This window comes from Thermobia domestica, chromosome 8 (assembly GCF_964235325.1).
Source record: "Thermobia domestica chromosome 8, izTheDome1.hap1.1, whole genome shotgun sequence".
NCBI classification, from domain to species: Eukaryota; Metazoa; Arthropoda; class Insecta; order Zygentoma; family Lepismatidae; genus Thermobia; species Thermobia domestica.
The window spans coordinates 17,713,302-17,732,159 of record NC_137461.1 but is presented as its reverse complement, the minus strand read 5'-3'; the positions used below and the strand labels follow the sequence as shown (position 1 = coordinate 17,732,159).

The following is an 18,858-nucleotide window of genomic DNA, read 5'->3' as shown; positions in this document are numbered from 1 at the left end:
ATATGTTACTCTCCCCTTCCAAAATATTATTAAAACAGGTATCAGTGTTACGCAAATACCTCGTGCAGGGGTTTGGTCCGTGTGGCCTAATATTTTCTCAATACACACTGAAACCGGAAATTGCAGAAATCTACCATTTCCGGCTTTAGTATAGGGACTCGAGTAGAGATCGAATATATTCTTGGTACACTTAACTATAACCATTTCTACTCTATAGTGATCAACGTTAAAGCCGGAAATTATTTCTACCACTTTCAGTTTGCTAGACGCTTAAGAGGCATGGTACCTACCTTAGAACACTAAATCGGTTCGAAACAAGAAAATATTTCTCAAAATCTCTTTCGTTTTTGTTCTAAGCAGACCAATATTGAAACTGGATGTTGTAATGAATTACTATCGCTTCTGTTTCTAACAGAGTTAAGAAGGGAGATGGAATGTAGTTTTGGGAGACTCAATCAATTGCAGAAAACTGTTTCTCGCTATCTATTTCTACCTATTCTCGCTATCTTTTTTTTTTTTCTCTATAGTGATCAACGTTAAAACCGGAAATGGTTGATTACGTCCGGTGGATGGATAAAATTTATCAACGAACTGGCTAAAATTGATGGTGATAAATCAAATAATTTTTGAGAGGTTACAGTAAATAAATAAACGAGTTATTGATAAAACGAACTCCTTAATAACTCATATATATTAATGAAAAAAAGGAAACAACCGAATATTTTTACAACCAGATTCTCTGTAGATGCGAATTCAATCTTACACAAAGAACGAAAAATGTGAATGACTGCTCCGGTACTCGACATCTCCGGCATACCGTGCTGATATGTTAACCACTATATGCCATGCAGTCTGCTTCCCAGGATAGCCATACACTTTCCCACTCTCGAAGTCGGTGCTCTTTCCACTGAGATCTCTGTTAACGCATAGGCACGGTACGCCGGACATCCCGGGTTCGAGTCCCGATCCAAAATTCACTTTTTTACTCTTTGTGTGTTATTGAATTCACACTTACAGAGGATTCGGTGTGTAAAATATTCGGTTGTTTCCTTCTTCAATTAATATACATGAAATTACAACCGTTGAAAGATGTTCTCAATATATGAACACTGGATTGCCCAAATACAGCAGGTAGGCTGTCGTACAAACCATGTGGTCTGAGTGGAAACAGCACCAACTTCAAGAGTGGGAGAGTGTGTGGCTGTTCCAGGAAGCGGACTGGGTGGCGTAATGCTTAACGCATCTGCACCCTATGCCGGAGGTCCCGGGTTCGAGTTCCAGTTCACTCACTCACTTTTTCACTCTTTGTGTATATCCTTAATAACTCATTTGTATTTCAAATTTTCATTGCACACTTATATTTCAAAATATGCTAATTATGAATGTTAGAAAGTGGAATTTGAACGCAACGCAGAACAATATGTATTCCAAGAAAATTCCACTACAAAAATAAATAGGTAAGGTTTATGCCATCTCCCAGGATGAAATATCTCAAATGATAATTTTTGAATCCATGCTAACATGTATTTTGAGCCGGAAAGTATGAACTATTACGTCGCTCCGTGGATAAGTGCAAAATGGACAAGATTACAAATAGCACAATGCTCAACAGTGATTGAAATGCACTTTGGATTTTTAGACTAAGTGAGGCTTACACGCACCAGAATCCAGTGCTAACCTGAATTTTAATTTACAAAATATCATCTATATTTGTTTTCAATTTTTTTCATTCTTTTTAAAAAGTAGAATTTTAAAAAAATACTTTTCCTTACCTCGCCTGGAGATGTTCCTTTATAAACACACAATCCACACTGGAACGGCCGGTACTGGTAATGAACGTACATGTGACGACGAATGGTATTGGCATGGCAATTAAGTATCTTCTTACATATTGGACACTCGAAGATTTTGTTTGACTTGTCCGCTGACTTGGAGTTGAAAACCTGCGGCATTGGAATTAAGAAAAAATAAGTAAGTTTCATTTCGCATTGTCAAATTACGACAGAATTCCAAACAGTGGTGGGCACAGATTGAAATCGGAAGCAACAAGTTGTCATTTCCGGTTTTAATAAAGACAAGAGCGGAAACGGAGCCTGTTCTTGGGACACTTTTTAAAGAAAAGAACAAGAAAAATGTCTTTTATAGCTTTTACTTTGACAAAATTCAACAGATAGAGTTCTTCTATAAGACTTATGCAAGGCCGGCTCTATCCTATATGCAACGCGGCATTTTCACTGGGTGGCAAAATCTGTTGTAAATCACGGGGCGGCAAAATCTGTCATAATTATATTATTTAAAATAAATATTTCTTGTTGGAAACATACTTCATGATGATCGGTAGTTAAATTTATTAAGCTGACCTATTTGAATACTAGATTCATAAATCATATTTAGATCGCATTAGTTTAAGGTGACATGGACAGTGCTGAATCAAATGGTCAAACAAATAGAAGATAAATTGCTTGACTGTTGTTAAATACAAGAACTCAATTCTCAAACTGTAGCAAACACCTGTTCCATTTAGTTAGCTATCACAGTTTTGATATGAAAACTAGCCTTGTCTTTGTTACAAACCAGTTCCTTATCATTGAAGGTGGAAAAAAGTTTTTTTTTTTTTTAATTTTTTTAACAAATGTAGAAACAAATTAAGAGCTAGTTGCACTGGACTTGCAAACTGATATATTGAGATTGAAGCTCGATACTGAATTCTATAAAAAGGATACCATCTTTCCTCTCCAGGCGTGTTTGGTTTTCTTTCACTAACATAATAGATTATCATTTAAAGAAAAAAAAACACACAATAAGATTGTATTTGTAGTGTTCAGGCATTTCTGAGTGCGAGTAATTTTCCCTTCCCTTTCACTGTTTATGATGGGGTAGCATATTTAAAATTCGGGGGTTTTAAGATTTGTTCTTTCTGGAGAAGGGGGGAGGGGGCCGGGCCTGGACTTATGCATAGCATAGCTTGGAACTCTAGAACAATATTGTACGAGGTTTTTTTTTTTTTTTTTTTTCAAAGTCCGCTAAGCTAGGAGAATCACGTGAGATTACGAAAGAAAGACAAGAGAAAGCTGTTTATTGGCCGTTGCCTCCTACCCCCTTACACACACACACACACACACACACCGATAGACAGACTCTGCAATTCAGTAATTGTAGAATTAACCTCCCTGGAAATCTTAAAATATCCTATATCTACTGAGTTCTGTGATTACGTGTATATAGTTCGCCTAAATGATTCATCCGGTTTCAAAGCACTGTTTAATGACAAGAATATGACGTACAAAGACGGATAATACATGAAAAGATAGATACACTCACCAAGTTTTTAAAAAGTCCGCTTCGTAGCTCGCGTGCACACTAAATGGCAGGCCTGGAACCGCACTCGACAAGATGGCCGCAATATTGTGGCAGAGCCCGAATTTTATGTATCAGAATTTTATTTTAATGATCAATTTTATTTATTTTAAGGATATTGGGTTTTATGAAATATTAGTAATTATGTGGTGAAGGAAACCAATTGTTAAAATCCAGGTTAACGCAAGCTGGTAGAATTGTATCATTTTATTGTCAGCAAATAAAGTAAACAAAATGCACAATGGATAGTCTGCGAATGCAGGAAGAAAATTTATGAAATGCGTTAACCACAACATTAATGACATTCTGTAAAAATCATGAATCGTAATTGTAACATGTTTGTGAACATTTCACACATTCACTGATATGAGGAAATTGCCTAGAATCGGGAAATCAGAGCGTGTCGAGTGTTGCAGTTTTTGAGTCTTGACACGAGGAAAGAATTTGTTTTCCGAATGAAAGGAGGTCACACGTGCCTGACAGCAGACGACGCCGCAGAATTCCGGAACTCAAGATTCGAACAAAACCGAGAGGCAGGAGGTCTTTAAATGGAGAAGTTACTGTTCTTTTAGAGGGAATAAGTTCTCAGACTTTTGAGAGAGAAGTTATCGTTCTTTTGAAGAGAAGTTTTACGATTACATCAAAGTAGTTTGAATACATCGTTATAATCATTCGAATGTAATTCAACGTAAAAATTTAATCACGACATCGGTGATCCGATTGAGGGAAGACTAACAGCCAACGTTAGTTCATCTGAAGCATTGATGGTGAGGCCATATTCAATGCTAAGCATCAATTGACCAGCACCGCCTGTCCATAGAAGTATCAACCTGGCGATACTGAGATCAACACACCAACACCGGAGGTCATCAGAGAACGTCGTTCGAAGACAACTAAAAGGTATGTGTTACTCCAATTCAGGATTCAATTGCTCAATGCTCGATCCGCCCTACTCGACTGGCAAAGTTTCCAAATATCCGTCCTAATTCACAACATTCACACTCGTTACTTTTCACATTTAATAAGAAATACAGTTTGTTATTTAATCATTGAAATTAATGTGTTATCATTCAGACTCAATCCCCAATTATTATTTGCTCACCGTTAAACCTCTCGCATATGAACCAGATAATTTACCCACTCATTCTAGATGGTGAGTGGAAGGTGATCTGCTCAATTCAATTTTACATCCCCAAATTTAGGCACGAATTGAGCGGGTTGTCATGGTGGAGTATGCTTAGGGTTCGATTCCCGGCCGAACTAGTTTGTTATAATAGTACAATACCGAGGTTATTGTCTCACTTCGTAATTCTAATAATTTAAATAACAGCGCGACATATGGCTAGACCTGAACTCATGTTTGTACATAAAATTATACAGTTATAATTACCTGTTTCTCATCTGGTTCTTTTTCCTTCGTATCTGAAAGTTGTTTTTCAAAAAGCTCCATGAAGCGATTGACAGTTTCCTGAAGACCTGCTGGTACTTCCTGCCCACTGCTCTCGACCACCACAGGATTTTCCACGTGCGTCGTTGCGTGTTCTTGAACAGAACTTAAGGACGTTCCAAGAAAATCACAAACTCCACATTTGTACGGGAAAAACCCGAAATGATTAGAGAAATGTTCGGCAATTATTTTCGGGGAACACACAATTTGTTCTTCACACATCACACAAGGATAAAGAATTATTTTTTGTGGATCATCTTGTTCTTTAAGTTTAATAGTTATAGGTTCTTTAAGCGTGCTAACGTCCACTTTTTCTTCTTCGATACGAAGAGGGAGATCTGGATGTACGAATGTGTTATGGACACGAATTTTCGCTCGTTCAATCGACCTATAGTCACAGTGACCACACTTAAAAGGTTTAATATTTAAATGTTTTTTAGCGTGTTTATAAAAAGCTTTAGTCACCGTACGAACACCGCAGATACATGTAGTGTGTTTAGCTTCTTTATTAGCAATAAAATCTTTCACATTTCGTTGATTCCAAATGGTAGCACGAGAGCCACGATTACTCAATTTCTTTTCTGTGGGTTGTTTCACCTTCACTTCAACAGTTTCTGCTGTGTTCTGAGGGCAACTTTCACTATTTGGAGGCAGTTTATTTGGGTTCTGAATTTCGGGTGGAGCAGATATACTTAATGTTTCTTTGGCGATACGTTCGCTCATCGAGGAAGTAGACATGGGAATATTTTTAGAATTTATTGTGGAAATGTTTAGCGTCCTTAGGGACAAATTTTCACTAGGTGATTGGGAGATATTTTCTGTATTCTTTGCATCTCTGTTGTTTATTAGTTCTTGTTTCGTATACTGTAACGATTGTGGTGATCCTGTTTTAGTCTCTACGCCTACTTGACCGTCACAAATTTCCGTGTCATTTTTAAATGCTGATGTTGAATTTGTAGGACTAGTATTACATTCAGACGTCTCAATATTCCATTCGTCAGCTAAGCTTTGAACGCATATCGATGCCCCTTTCGGCTGTTTTACCTGCTCCTGAGAATCTTTAAATCTTTCTACAACACTTTTCTTTGGACATATTTGTTTTGATGTTTCTTTATTAGATTCTTCTGCTACCGACACTGGGGTACTCATTTCTAAACCTCGAGATGAAGATGATTTATTCTCTGTTTCGCGAACAACGAATAAATCCTCTTCCTCCGAAGTTGGACGTTCAGGAGTTATCTTTTTGGGAATACCAGCCTTAAACAACAACACATCATCCACTGGGATAACAGGGTGTACAGGATGCTTTCGAGCTCGGCGTCTTTGGCGTTTTCGGGCGTTCTTATCTTGAGACTCCTTCTCGTCGTCCGAAGAACTATCATACACACAATTCTCTGGGACATTGTCCAAGATGAGGATCGGGAGACCCTGAAATAGAAACACATTAATAGTTCTAATAATTCATGTCACTCAGCAACTAACCTTTTAAGATTTTACATTATAATGCAAGTTATCACCTTACAGCAGAGCACAAAATTTCCGGAAGCAATTGGCGACTAGAAATTTACAGCTGGCGACCAGTGTTCAGTACGAATGGCTTCTTCCTAAACTCACAGGGCTGCGCAGTTTCTGTTTAGCACGAAAATAATTGTCATTGAGTGAGATTTACAGTGAAAATTCATTACGAGATTCCCAAATTTGCTATCAATTGTCATATTTTGTGCAGTTTTACTTGTGAGTACTGCTTCATGTGAAAGGGGCTTCAGCAGTCTTAACAAAGTTAAGATTGCCTACAGGAATTCACTGAAGACTGATACACTGGATGATTTGATGACAATCTCCACTTCACTTAAGGACTTTAATCCGAAAACTGCAATCGACAACTGGTGCTTCAGTGCAGAGAGAGAGCGTTACACAAACGTGAAGTCATAAAGTAAGATATTTTAAACACGTACATGAAATGTCCAATTCAAAATTCACTATCCTGAATCTAATCGTCTGGTTCCGAAATCTTATGCCCTGATGCAATCTCTGTCAAACCAAAAGCCATGGTCGGGAAAACCTCTTGTAATTTGTACGTGAGAGATACTGGGGACTATGTGAGTGCGTCTGATTGAAATTTTGCGCTCTGCCTTAGAGTACACACAGTCATTGGCTTTCCAGTTCTATGAAAGTACAGTGCGAAACTTAAAATGATACTCACAAATCACTACTTCTCATTCGTAATCAATCCCGAAAAGTGGTCTTTTTAACCAATAAGACTCCAACGATTCACATCAAATTCTGTCCCCTCCATGTCAAGTCCTAGTTCCCATTTTAATTGTGAATGAACCGTCCGTGCCTACTTAAACCAGGAATTGAAGTTGTTCTTTGCGTATAAAGTACCGAATACTTTATAACCTTAATACGCCAACAATACTTCCTTTCGTCGTTTTAAACTCATCTCATAGCGATTATAAATTTTTCTCAGTCGAACAGTTGTCACATGAAAACATGCGAACTGGAAACCTTTACAGCGAGACTACTTACAAATTTATTGACACTAAGGACGAGTTCGCCTTATGACTTCGAATGCATACAGAATCATTTCCGAAGATGAAGGAAAAGGAAAACAGGTTTAAAGTCTATGCCAAATAATGATGATTTTTCACATTTCTTAGCTAGCAAAAGAAAATGATCATGGTAATTTTGGTGCTAAAATTCAAAAGAACAAACTGGGGTGCTATAAATAATTAATAAAATAAAAAATGAAAAGAAATTCAATATAGCACAGAGAAAATTCAGCAAATCTTCATTTTAATTATTACTATCAATTTCTTAATTTTTCATAAAATCCGAGATTACATTTACCAATATATGTATATCGTATTAATTACGTTTAAAATTAAAATATAATTTTACCCTGTAGATATTAACGAAAGAGGAAACAACCGATTTTTAACACACCATATCCTCTATACATGTGAATTCTATAACGCACAAAGAGTGAAAAAGTGACTGACTGGATCGGAACTCAAACTCAGAATCTCCAGCATATCGTGTCGATGCGTTTTGGGAAGCGGATTGGGTGGCATAATGATTAACGCATCGGCACCGTATGCCGGAGGTCTCGGTCCAGTCAACCCCTTTTTCACTCTTTGTGAAAAATGAAATGAAATCTTTGAGTTTTACGTCCCACGGTTATGTCGGCTAGGCTAAAGGAGACGGTGATGATGAGAAATGAATGAAATGGTGGAATGAAGAAAGTGGGAGGAAACCCACGCACACGGTGTTTGTCCACCACAAAGTTCACTTGGCGGGAGCAGGGTTTGAACCCAAGACTCCATGCATCAGAGGTGAACGCTCTATCACTGAGCCACCGCGGCCCCTCCACTCTTTGTGGGTTATACAATCTTACCCTGTTCATTTTAGATCATACGGTATAATATAAACCGCTTGAAGAATACCTACGTCAGTAAACTCTAACGGTACTGAAATGAACTTTGTGGTGGACAAACACCGTGTGCGTGGGTTTTTTTCTCGGGGTTCTCCCGTTTCTTCCACTTTCTTCATTCCACCATTTCATTCATTACTCATCATCACCGTCTCCTTTAGTCTAACCGGCATAACCGTGGGACGTAAAACTGAAAGATTTCAAGGATTTTCTAACGGTACTTACATTTTGCTTCTCCAAACGGCTATGTATTACTAACAGAATGGAACCAATTTTAATGAATGTTTCTTGTATTTATGATCAATGACTGAAAACAAAATCAGCTATATGGGATTTTGAAAAATCGAGGGGAAAAAATGTTCTACGGAGAATGAATAGCCGTTGAGATATCCGGATTTGAAATAATAAAAGTTTTTAAATTAACTGACTTTAAGTTTTCCTCATAATATTTATCCAAAATAAATCTTTACTTTAGATGTATGCCCGTGAGCTTAAGAAGTATACACCCTTCATTTTCCTACTCATGACTTCTCAGAACTTATACCTCAATGGCACTGTCTTCATCTTTGGAGTACATGCTCGCAAGTTCGTGTCTTGGTCACATCATACAGACTTTGTGAAGTTTGAATTTTTCATACATCTCTCTAATCATACCACAAATGCGTAACTGTATTCAAGACAAAAATCACCCTATTTGCTAAATACCATTGCACCCTTCATTTGCCTCGCCACTGCAATCTCTCCCAGCACCACCAAAGAGGTTATCGGCGACAAGCTGATGTCAGAGGGTAATCGTAAGATATGAACGCGGAAACGCAGCCTACTTTTAACGAACACTTGTTTACTGTTCGTGCGCTCACATAAGGACATCAATGGTCGCCGCCCTGTCCGTTGCAGCGGCCCGAGCGATTCTTCTGTTCAGATGCTTTGCTGGGACACTGGGAAGCACGCTTCTTATGGGAACCACCTACCTCCAATCGTACATACTGTCGATGGACGACTAACACGTCACGAGCATCCGGCTTCTCTCAGCCCTCCTGTAAAACCATGTTAGAAATCAGTTACTCACTGTTCAATAGGCATTCGTGGCGCCACTCTGGCACTGAAGACAGACTATTATCCACACAATTATATACGTCGTGCTGTCTGATGATCTTGAAACTACTAGTAACGTGCAATCTACAGACACTAGCATCAACTTGCCCTACACAGCATCCGGTGTGCTGGGACCTTTAAATAAGGTTCGTATACATCCCGTATTTTACAGGATTGTTCCTTATTATGAGGTCGTTTCCCGGAGTCCTGGCAAAATTCTCTGGGATGCAGAATTGTCTCGTAAATTGTGTTTAAATTCTCTTTTTTAAATTTAAAATATGTAACTTAACTGCACGAGATAGCTATCTTCATAAAAATATCATACCAATTGGCAATACTGTTACGTTGCGGGAATAGTAAACTCGCGAATAGGGTAATAACTAAAGACGACTTGGTTGATTTGACATTGATCTGCTATGAATCGAAATTAGTTTCATTATTTGCCTTGTGTGGTTTATGCAGAAGAGAACGTTTTCTTTCAGAAATCTGAGCGTTAAATACTTCTTTATTATCTGTTGCGACTGTGATGAAAAATGTCTCGTAATTTATTTTTCAAAAAATAATTTTATACTAAAATCAGCCTCATCTCCACAAACATACTTTCTGTGATGAGCATTTCGTGCTAACCGGACGATGTAAACAAATAATTCTAAATTTAATGTCGTTCCGTAAGTACCAGATACATCGTAAACACTGACCTGTCTAGAATTCTCTCGTGGCTATTTGATTAGCGTACACGCATCGCATATGAACGACTTACCTAGCACTTTCTCGACCTCTTCATCAAATATATTGATTTTCGCTGATGATTGTAAACTCATCAGAGTCGTTAACACTGTAGACGATGCTTTTTCACTGCGAACTAACATAGATAATGTTATGTACTTGGTGCTCTGTCTGGAATCTGTCCCTAAACCCTAATAAATGCATTACAATCTCTATTTCATTTAAAAAAAAAAAAAACTTTTGACAGATATACGTATAATGTTAACGGTGTATCTATAAAAACGCGTTTCATCTCAAAAAGATCTAGGTGTTGTCTCTGATGAAAAACTCTCCTTTGCCGATCATATCAGTTTGATCTCATCCAGAGCTATAAAACTACTTGGTCTACTTTTTAGATTTCCAAAAATACAGTTTCCCTGCCCTCACAATGTTTTATAAGGCTTTTATTTCTCCGATCGAGATCACTGAATATTGTCCACCTCTATGGAACATGGCAGTACCTATAATTTATCTCGCATTGATTCTGTATTAAACTTCTTCCTTGCCCCATAGTTAGATTTAGAATTCCGAGTTACGTAATTACTCGAAACAAGACCTAATGTCTTTACCTGACAAACGACGCCACGGAGCTGATTTACTTTACCTGTATAAGATAGTAAAATTGATTTTGGATTTTTACTATCGCAGATTAACTTTCGTGTTCCTCGGCGGCGAACTCGTTCTCTCAACTTGTTAACTTATGAGACACCTAAGTTGACAGTTGTAAAGCGATCCTTGTCTTATAGACTAGTGCACGATTACAATACATTGTCAACAGGATATAACATTTTTACCTCTGTGAGAAACTTTAGAACTGAATTAATAAGAACTTTGTATATTAACAGATTAACCTTTTTTGTATTTTTATCTTTTTGTCTTTATGTTTTACAGTTTCAGCTAACTGGCCTAGTGCTGTATGAAACTTCGTAAATAAATAAATATTGCCAGACTATCTGGGATCGAACATGTGATCTGTACTCCAAAGGTGAAAGCTAAACCTTACTATTCATGAAAAAAATTAATACCATTTAATAATAGCACAACAAATTACTTACCACATGTATCCTTTTAATATGCCTTCCTACGTAATATTTTTCTCGGCCTTTAAATCCACAATAATTACATTTATAAGGCAACAAATTCTCATGAACTTTCAAGTGTCGTCGATACGAAGCCCCGTAATTACAAGTATAGTCACAGTGTGGGCAATTGAATTTCCTCATCCACTTGCGACCATCGGGGTCTCTGGGCTGGCGAGAGTATTTTCGATGCACCTGAGAGATTACTTCATCTATATTGTTCGTAACGTTACTATTCTGTGGAGGTTCAATTTCACACTCAGTGATCACAGGTGTCATGTCAACGTGCATTCGCCAAGAATGTCGTAGCACCAAGTTCTGTTGCACAGACAAATATGAACAATAACCACACTTGTAGCGTTTCTTTTTGTGTAGTTTCAAGTGCGTTTTTAAAGATTTGTAATTCCTCACGTAAATATCACATACGGGACAGTTGATGTAATGCGGCGGATGGTTTGGATCAGCTTCTTCAATGTTCTCCCCGGAATCACCATCCTCATCAGTGCAATACTCGTAAGAATTAGAAGGTCCTTCACGTTTATCAATACAACTCTTCCGATTTTCTTGTTTTTCTTCGTGACTTTGTAATTTTAACAAATTAATACATTTAAATGGGTCTTTATGTTTCTTCTTGATATGATGCTTGACTTGGTTCACATCACGACCCATGAAACTGCAGTATCCACATTTGAACGGATGAGCATCCGTATGCATCGCCCGCATATGTTGAAAAAATGCAGTCTGTTGCAGCTGAACATTGCAGTACGGACAAGAACGACACGTGCGTCGTGTTTTGCCGTACAGAACACGCGTCATCACCGGTTTATTCGGGTGTGATTCTTTCAAGTGTTCCAAAATGTCAGACTTCTGTTTGGAGCTAAAATCACAGTAAAAGCACTTGTACTGACACTTAGTTGCAATCAGTCCCGATTCATCGCCTGAAGTAGCAGGATTAGGCTCAACTTTTCCATCACAGAGTACATGGCCTTCTTTTGTCACTTGAAAAGTCACGGCTTCTTTCGAAGGCTTAGCATTGAGATCTATTTCACGCAGTTCTCTGGAAGTACCACTGGCCAACCGAGGCTTTCTCAGAGGTTTAGTAATAATTACAGTTTCATCAACGGTCGATTCTAACACTGATATTGTTTGTTTCTCTTTGACGATAGTGGCTTCCACGTCTTCATCATGTTCCAACACGCCTTTGTTGTATTCTATATAATCCTCCATGAAACCACCAACCGGCTCTGGCGCTTCGAGGTGTCTGCGCTTGTTTCCGGTAGCACTTGCAGGATTTTGTTCCGAATTCGTATCAGCCTCGGACTGTGCAGCCCAAGACGTACTTGGTTCACTTGGAATAGCGCGTTCCTCACTAGTTACCGTCTCAGTACTCTTACTCTCTATACACTGTTTAGTTAAACTTGATGCACTACTTCTATTAAACAATGTATTATTTTTGTTCTTGCACTTTACGATTACTTTCCTGTTAGTATTTATTTTACGTGTACTATTATTGTTGAATTTTACATTTACAGCGTTTGATGTCCTTATCAAGTTATTAGGCTTACACTGTTTTGTTAACTCTGGAACATTTAAATTTAGTTCTTTAATCTGAATGACCTTTGTATCATCAGACGCTTGGGGGACTTCGGAAACTTGTATAACGGACGGGGTAGCGTTGTCTTCATTCGCTTGAACAACAATCTGAAGAGGGTTTCGTGACGATTTGGCTAGTGATTGTAGGAAGTTTATTATTGACTGCACTTGTTCTGTATTTACGGTCTGATTCTCACCAGTATTAATAATTGCATTAGGACTTATGCCATCCACTTCCATTGCTTCTGTAGTATTGTGGTTAGAATTCGTGATGTCTACTGGAAGAATCTCTATTTCTTTGTTGCCATTCAAAGTAATATCTTGGGTTACCTGAGAGTCTACTTCTGAAAACGAAGAATTAGATACTATTGGCACATTTACAACACCAGTGACTCCTTGTGACAATAGCTGTGTCCAATCAACACCGCTAAATATCACATTATCCAACGGCACTTCTTTGCCCTGCTCGTCACCAGAGGACACAATAGTAGAAGAGGAGTGTCGATTATCCTGGATGGAAGCCCCCACAATCCACGTTCCATTTTCATCTTCAAACAAACGCAAATTCTGCAGTGTTTCCTCTGAAGATTCGCCATTGGTTTGGCACGTGTCGTGGTCTAAGAAATGACCAGTCTGTGCAGAGCCCAAACCCATGGTATAGCCGTTGGTCAAAAGAAGCAATGGGTCCGCAGAGGTATCTAAGAGTTCTTCCATTGCTGAAAAAACAGAAAAAAATACAAGATTATAGTTCTTTCCTTTTTTTTAAAAAAATACTATCATCATCTATTACAATTTTTAAATATTTCACTTATATATTTTTATCTGAAACTTTAAAAGTGTACGCCGTACAAAAGAGCTCGAGCTATTTTACAATTCCGGATAGTGAGTAAAACTAGGGAATGTGTGATTACTCGCGCTACGAGCCAATATTAAGAAGTAGCTATGAAGGTGAGGGAGCGATGTGTAAACTAACACCATCCCTGTCACTACCGACCATGCCACAACAGTTTACAAGTGAATTTTTTTTGTCATAGTATCTATTGGTAATCTTTTATATCATAGTATCTAATGTTAATATTTTGTCAAAATCTATTGTTAATATTTTGTCGTACAATCTATTGTTAATTTATTATGTTATGTTATCTATTGTTAAATTTTTTGTCATAGGATCTATTGTTAATTTTTTGTTATAGAATCAATTGTTAATCTTTTAAGTCATAGAATCTATTGTTAATTTTTTGTTATAATATATACTGTTAATTTTTTATATCATATAATCTACTGCTAATATTCTATGCCATGGTATCTATTGTTAATTCTCAAAGCGCCATTGTTTGTATGTGGTTACTTTTATACAGTTAAATAGTATACATACTTTTAAACTACCTATGTATATACTAATTGAACCTGCGCTGTTTACACAGGACACACAGTTCTAATATGAGCGTGAATCTCCTTCTCATTTCTCACTATAATTGTGCAAGTCCCTTTACGAACACAAGTAAAGGACAGGAAGACTCAAAAAGGGAGTGAACTGCTATAGACAAACATATAAATGTAATATTTTAATATATATATATAAATAGTGTTGGGGTGAATTTGTGGCAAACTTGGGTAAGTAATAGATGATACCGAATGCAAATATTTTTTCTTATAATTCCACATCCGAGTACGCCTCATTGTGGGTCCACAAGCCTCCGAAGTTGCCAGCTTGCAATAAGTTTTGTCAATCAGATTAAAGCTATGCGCCTGAAATGTCCATCAACCCGTTATACGTAGCTGTTCTACTGGTTGCCTTTCATAAGGGAATCAATTTTTATCGTTTTAGTGGCAACATTAAACTAATAGGGCCAAAACGACTCCTAAAATGTGGAATAGAAAAATAAAGACTTTTTTTTTTTTTTTGAAAATTTGAATGAGAAGCGGCAAATCTATATATCATTTGGAATCGACCAGTGAAAACGGTACGTTTCTAGCACTTGTGGTTTTCGAGATCTCATTATCGAAAGGATTGGTCACAAACATATAAACTTTTCTTGACCACAAACATATGAATCTAGCATTTTAATATATAGACTAGCTGAACCTGCGCTCTCTACACAGCGCATCATTCACATATGGGCATGAATTTCCTTGTTATTCCTCACATCTGTACATGTTCCTTTACAGACACAAGTGAAAGACGTCTTGATAAAAATCGGCCAGAGATACCGTAAAGGGGAGTTTTTTTTTTTTTCGATTACTTTTTCAATATCTCGCACTGTTTGCAAGATTTGAGCCTACTTCTGATTGCATTTTCTAATTCTTGTATGATCAGTGTTTTTTTTTTTCTTCCTGCATGCAGTATGTAATAAGCAAATACATTAAGAATTAATTATAATACCAGTGATATACGGTGTTCATTGGGCAAAACACTCCAAACAATAAAGATTCATCATAGACAGGAGAGATGGTAATTCTTCGTTTTTTTATAATTTGACCATGAAACAAACGCCTGAGAGATTTGCAACCCCTGTATACAATTATGTTGTGTTGGAATGTATAGAACGTAGGATATTATGATTGTTTCTTTTTTTTTAATTTCAACACCTGCACAAATGTAATAAAGTGTACCTGCAAAAATGTAATAAAGAAATAATGACCATGTTATTTTTAAAATATTCAGTTAGAACTGGACAATCTATGCAGAATTTGCAGTCGATCAGTGAAAACGTCATCTTTCTAGAGCCTGTAGTTTCCGAGATCTCATTGTCGAAATGATTGGCCACAAACATATAAACGTCCACAAACGTATAGCTTAAAAGAACTCGGAAGATGGCAGCACAATTCACGTGCATTGATTTTAGAGAAGGCTTATTAAAAAAAAAAAAAGGTTTTGAACAATAATTTTAAAACATAAACTTTATGGAAAATATCTATTTAAATTATTTATTTAAAGTACACATACTCTAAAATATTTGCCTTTATTAAACGTGAAATTACAAATAACCATAAATCAAAGGTTTTGAAATCAATAGTTAGAGGTTGGAGCTCTGGCGTTTTTATTACTTTTGTAGCATTTTAACAGATTGATACATAAAATTTCTCTCGCTCACCTCATTAATAAACCACAGCTTTATATTTAACAGGGGATCTATCCCTGGTTCCATCGCTTTGTATTCGACTGCGAACTGAAATAGATGGCTTACAGGCTACCGTACTCTATGTCCACGTAAAAGAAACGCCAATTACTTTTTTCTATTATGGGAGCCGCGGTGGCTCACTGGTAGAGCGTTCACCTCTGCTGCTTAGAGTCCCGGGTTCGATCCCAGCACCTGCCAAGTGAACTTTGTGGTGGACAAACACCGTGTGTGTGGGTTTTCTCGTGGTTCTCCCGTTTCCTCCCACTTTCTTCATTCTACCATTCCATTCATTTCTCATCATCACCGTCTCCTTTAGCCTAGCCGGCAAAAGCATGGGACGTCAAAGATTTCATTTCATTTTCTCTTCTATTATGCATTTCAAATTTACTGAGCAGGAAGTCGTTTCATCTGAGGTGAAATTCTCCGAAAATGTTCGTGGATTTATTCTTCCGGAGCAAAATGAACTGTTGGTAATTTCAGTAACTGTGATAAGTTAATTATAATTAAACCAGCTAATAACACTGTTGTTCACATCTTAGTTTACGAAAACAGCCGCCGTACACATTGAGTGTTCAAGTAATAACAAGCTTATAGTTTCATAAAGCTTCCACATATGGTGTGGTATGATGAACTCAACCTTCTTCAAGTTACACCTTACCCTCCTCTACTCCATAGTTATGCAACGTTATGCTACATGGTAGTGTAAAGAAGCAGACCGGTTTCTCTTAATAATGTACATTAAGTGCTATTCCCATTAGGTAAAAGTTAAATATCTGTTAAAATTCTCACAACTTACTATTAATTTCTTTGGAACAATGATCAGGGAAGAGTGAAAGAAAAGTACAATATAAAAACTCATTCAAATAAGATTAGTTTCAAATCTTCCCCAGCGGTTAAGTGCCAAAGAGTAGGTCCAGAAATGCGAAAAATACGTAAAATCTACAGAAAAGAAAAAGTAAATTGGTCATTTTTCATGAAATTCATGCTAACAAAAGAAATGTAATGTGGTACTTTCAAGTGTTAGAAGCAGCATGCTGTTAGTATTATTTTAAATGAAGGCGTGATAACGTCAAACATCACAGTGTAATGTCATAGTACGACATGACGTCATAGTGCAATGAGGAAAATAATTCCCAGTATTCAAAGATAGTATGTAGTTGAATGTGACAGTTGTGACATTTCGATTATGAGTTTTATAACAACTTGTGTTGGTAAAGAAAAAAACGTAACGAAAAGCGGCACGAATTATTGAAATTGAGCAGAAAGTGTGAAACATGTAGTACGGCGCTGAGAATAAAGAAACAGAGGAAGTTACATTTTCAAATATGAACATCGGATTGATGGTGTAAAATGTCATTAGCAAGATAATTTTCCTCGAGGACACAAAGCTATAGATACAAAAGGTACCTAACCTAGTGCTTTTAGCGACATTCTCGTTTACGCACATACCTATCATCGCTAACGTGCGTGCTCCCTCGCTACAGATCGGGTCGCCATGTTGTGTTCCTGCCCTGATTCAGTCAGATAGCATTTGTGCTTTTTAGTAGTCACCTAGCACATTTTATTTTCTACACTGTAGTTTTTATGGCATCTTTCTGGGCACAAAACAGTAAAGTTCTCTTAAAGTGAATGTGAACCGAGGAAGTTTTATTAAAAACTTTCTAAGGTAATGACACTGAATGTTTAGATGAAGGAGGCTAAAGTTAAGATGATGGCAAGTGCTAATTGAAAATATCGAACTAAACCTAGTCTAATATTAACAGAAGTTAGTGAAATGGAAACTTTCTTCGATCCGAAAAAAGGCCGGCTCTCCTCAACTAAATATTGGTATGAATTTAATCATAAATGACAAAAAATTCATGTTTTTCAAGCTGAAAATGTGGGACCTACTGTCCCGCACAAAGGCCTTCCTAACATTAACAAATTTTAACATGGAAATTATTACCGTTGTTTAAAATGTTCTGTTGTTATTACAATCAAACAACAATCACTGTATACTATAATGCAGCCCTTGATACAGAATAATGTTTATTATCGATAAAATAATATAAACAATGCCCACTTTGCAGTCAAATTAATGCTATTGCAAAACCTCAAAATGTTACTTACTTTCTATTATCTTATTCAAAGTAGTACTTTTATTTTTTAAATATTACGAGGAGTTAAAGAAAAACATCGCTTGTAAATAAATAAACTTTACACAAAACTGACATTTCGACTTCCACCCATTCTACCACCACAAACCAGTGTTGTCAACAAGTACTTCAGAAAGAACCTAAATGATTCTCAGAATCAGTGATGCCAATCTATGGAGAAAATCCCAGCCTATAGGATTTCGGATATTAATTTTGAAAAAAGGGAAAAAAGATACTTTTTTTTTATGAGAAATTATTCGTTGCGCTTGAACCTTCAACCTGCTTTACATTAGAGACTAAGCATGCTTAATTATTATTATTTTTTACTTTAGTCGTAACGTCTCACAATTTAGGCTAAAGAAGATGGTTATGTTCTTCCATCTGGAAAAGAACCTGGAATTACACGTAGCAAAGCCTTATGCTTAATTAAAAGTTCTAATTGGTTAAAAAGTTGCCACCCCCGTCCCGAGAAATATATCGCGTCCCGACGAAGCTCAATCGGGACTTGAAAATTTCCCGACTTTCATATTTATTGATAAAATTATTATTATTATTATTATTATTATTATTATTATTATTATTATTATTAATAATAATAATAATAATAATAATAATAATAATAATAATATTGAAACAATTTGCACATTATTACGTATAGCCTTCAAAATACGAGATCTCAGAACAGCGGCAAACATTTAGCAATGTGCCTTGCAAGAGAAAGTCTAAGCTCACTTTATAGTCAGTGAAGATTGACTTCTCGAGGCAACAACAAACTAGAAATAATATACATTTAAATGAGGACAGCAGTAGCAGTATTCACGAGAGTAACAGC

At 36.8% G+C, this 18,858-nt stretch overlaps 1 protein-coding gene across 1 annotated transcript in view; it reads right to left on the bottom strand.

Annotated features, from left to right (window-relative positions):
- The window catches only part of LOC145692730 (uncharacterized), a 42,935-nt gene extending 24,777 nt beyond the window's left edge, over nucleotides 1-18,158 (bottom strand). The window contains exons 1-4 of the mRNA XM_081768156.1: nucleotides 18,001-18,158; nucleotides 11,153-13,485; nucleotides 4,748-6,232; nucleotides 1,773-1,943 (exon numbers count right to left, since the gene is read on the bottom strand). Of these exons, the coding sequence (XP_081624282.1) occupies nucleotides 1,773-1,943; nucleotides 4,748-6,232; nucleotides 11,153-13,483 (3,987 nt within the window). The 5' untranslated portion in view covers nucleotides 13,484-13,485; nucleotides 18,001-18,158. The remainder of the gene's footprint in view (nucleotides 1-1,772; nucleotides 1,944-4,747; nucleotides 6,233-11,152; nucleotides 13,486-18,000) is intronic.
- Between the last annotated feature and the right edge of the window lie 700 nt (nucleotides 18,159-18,858).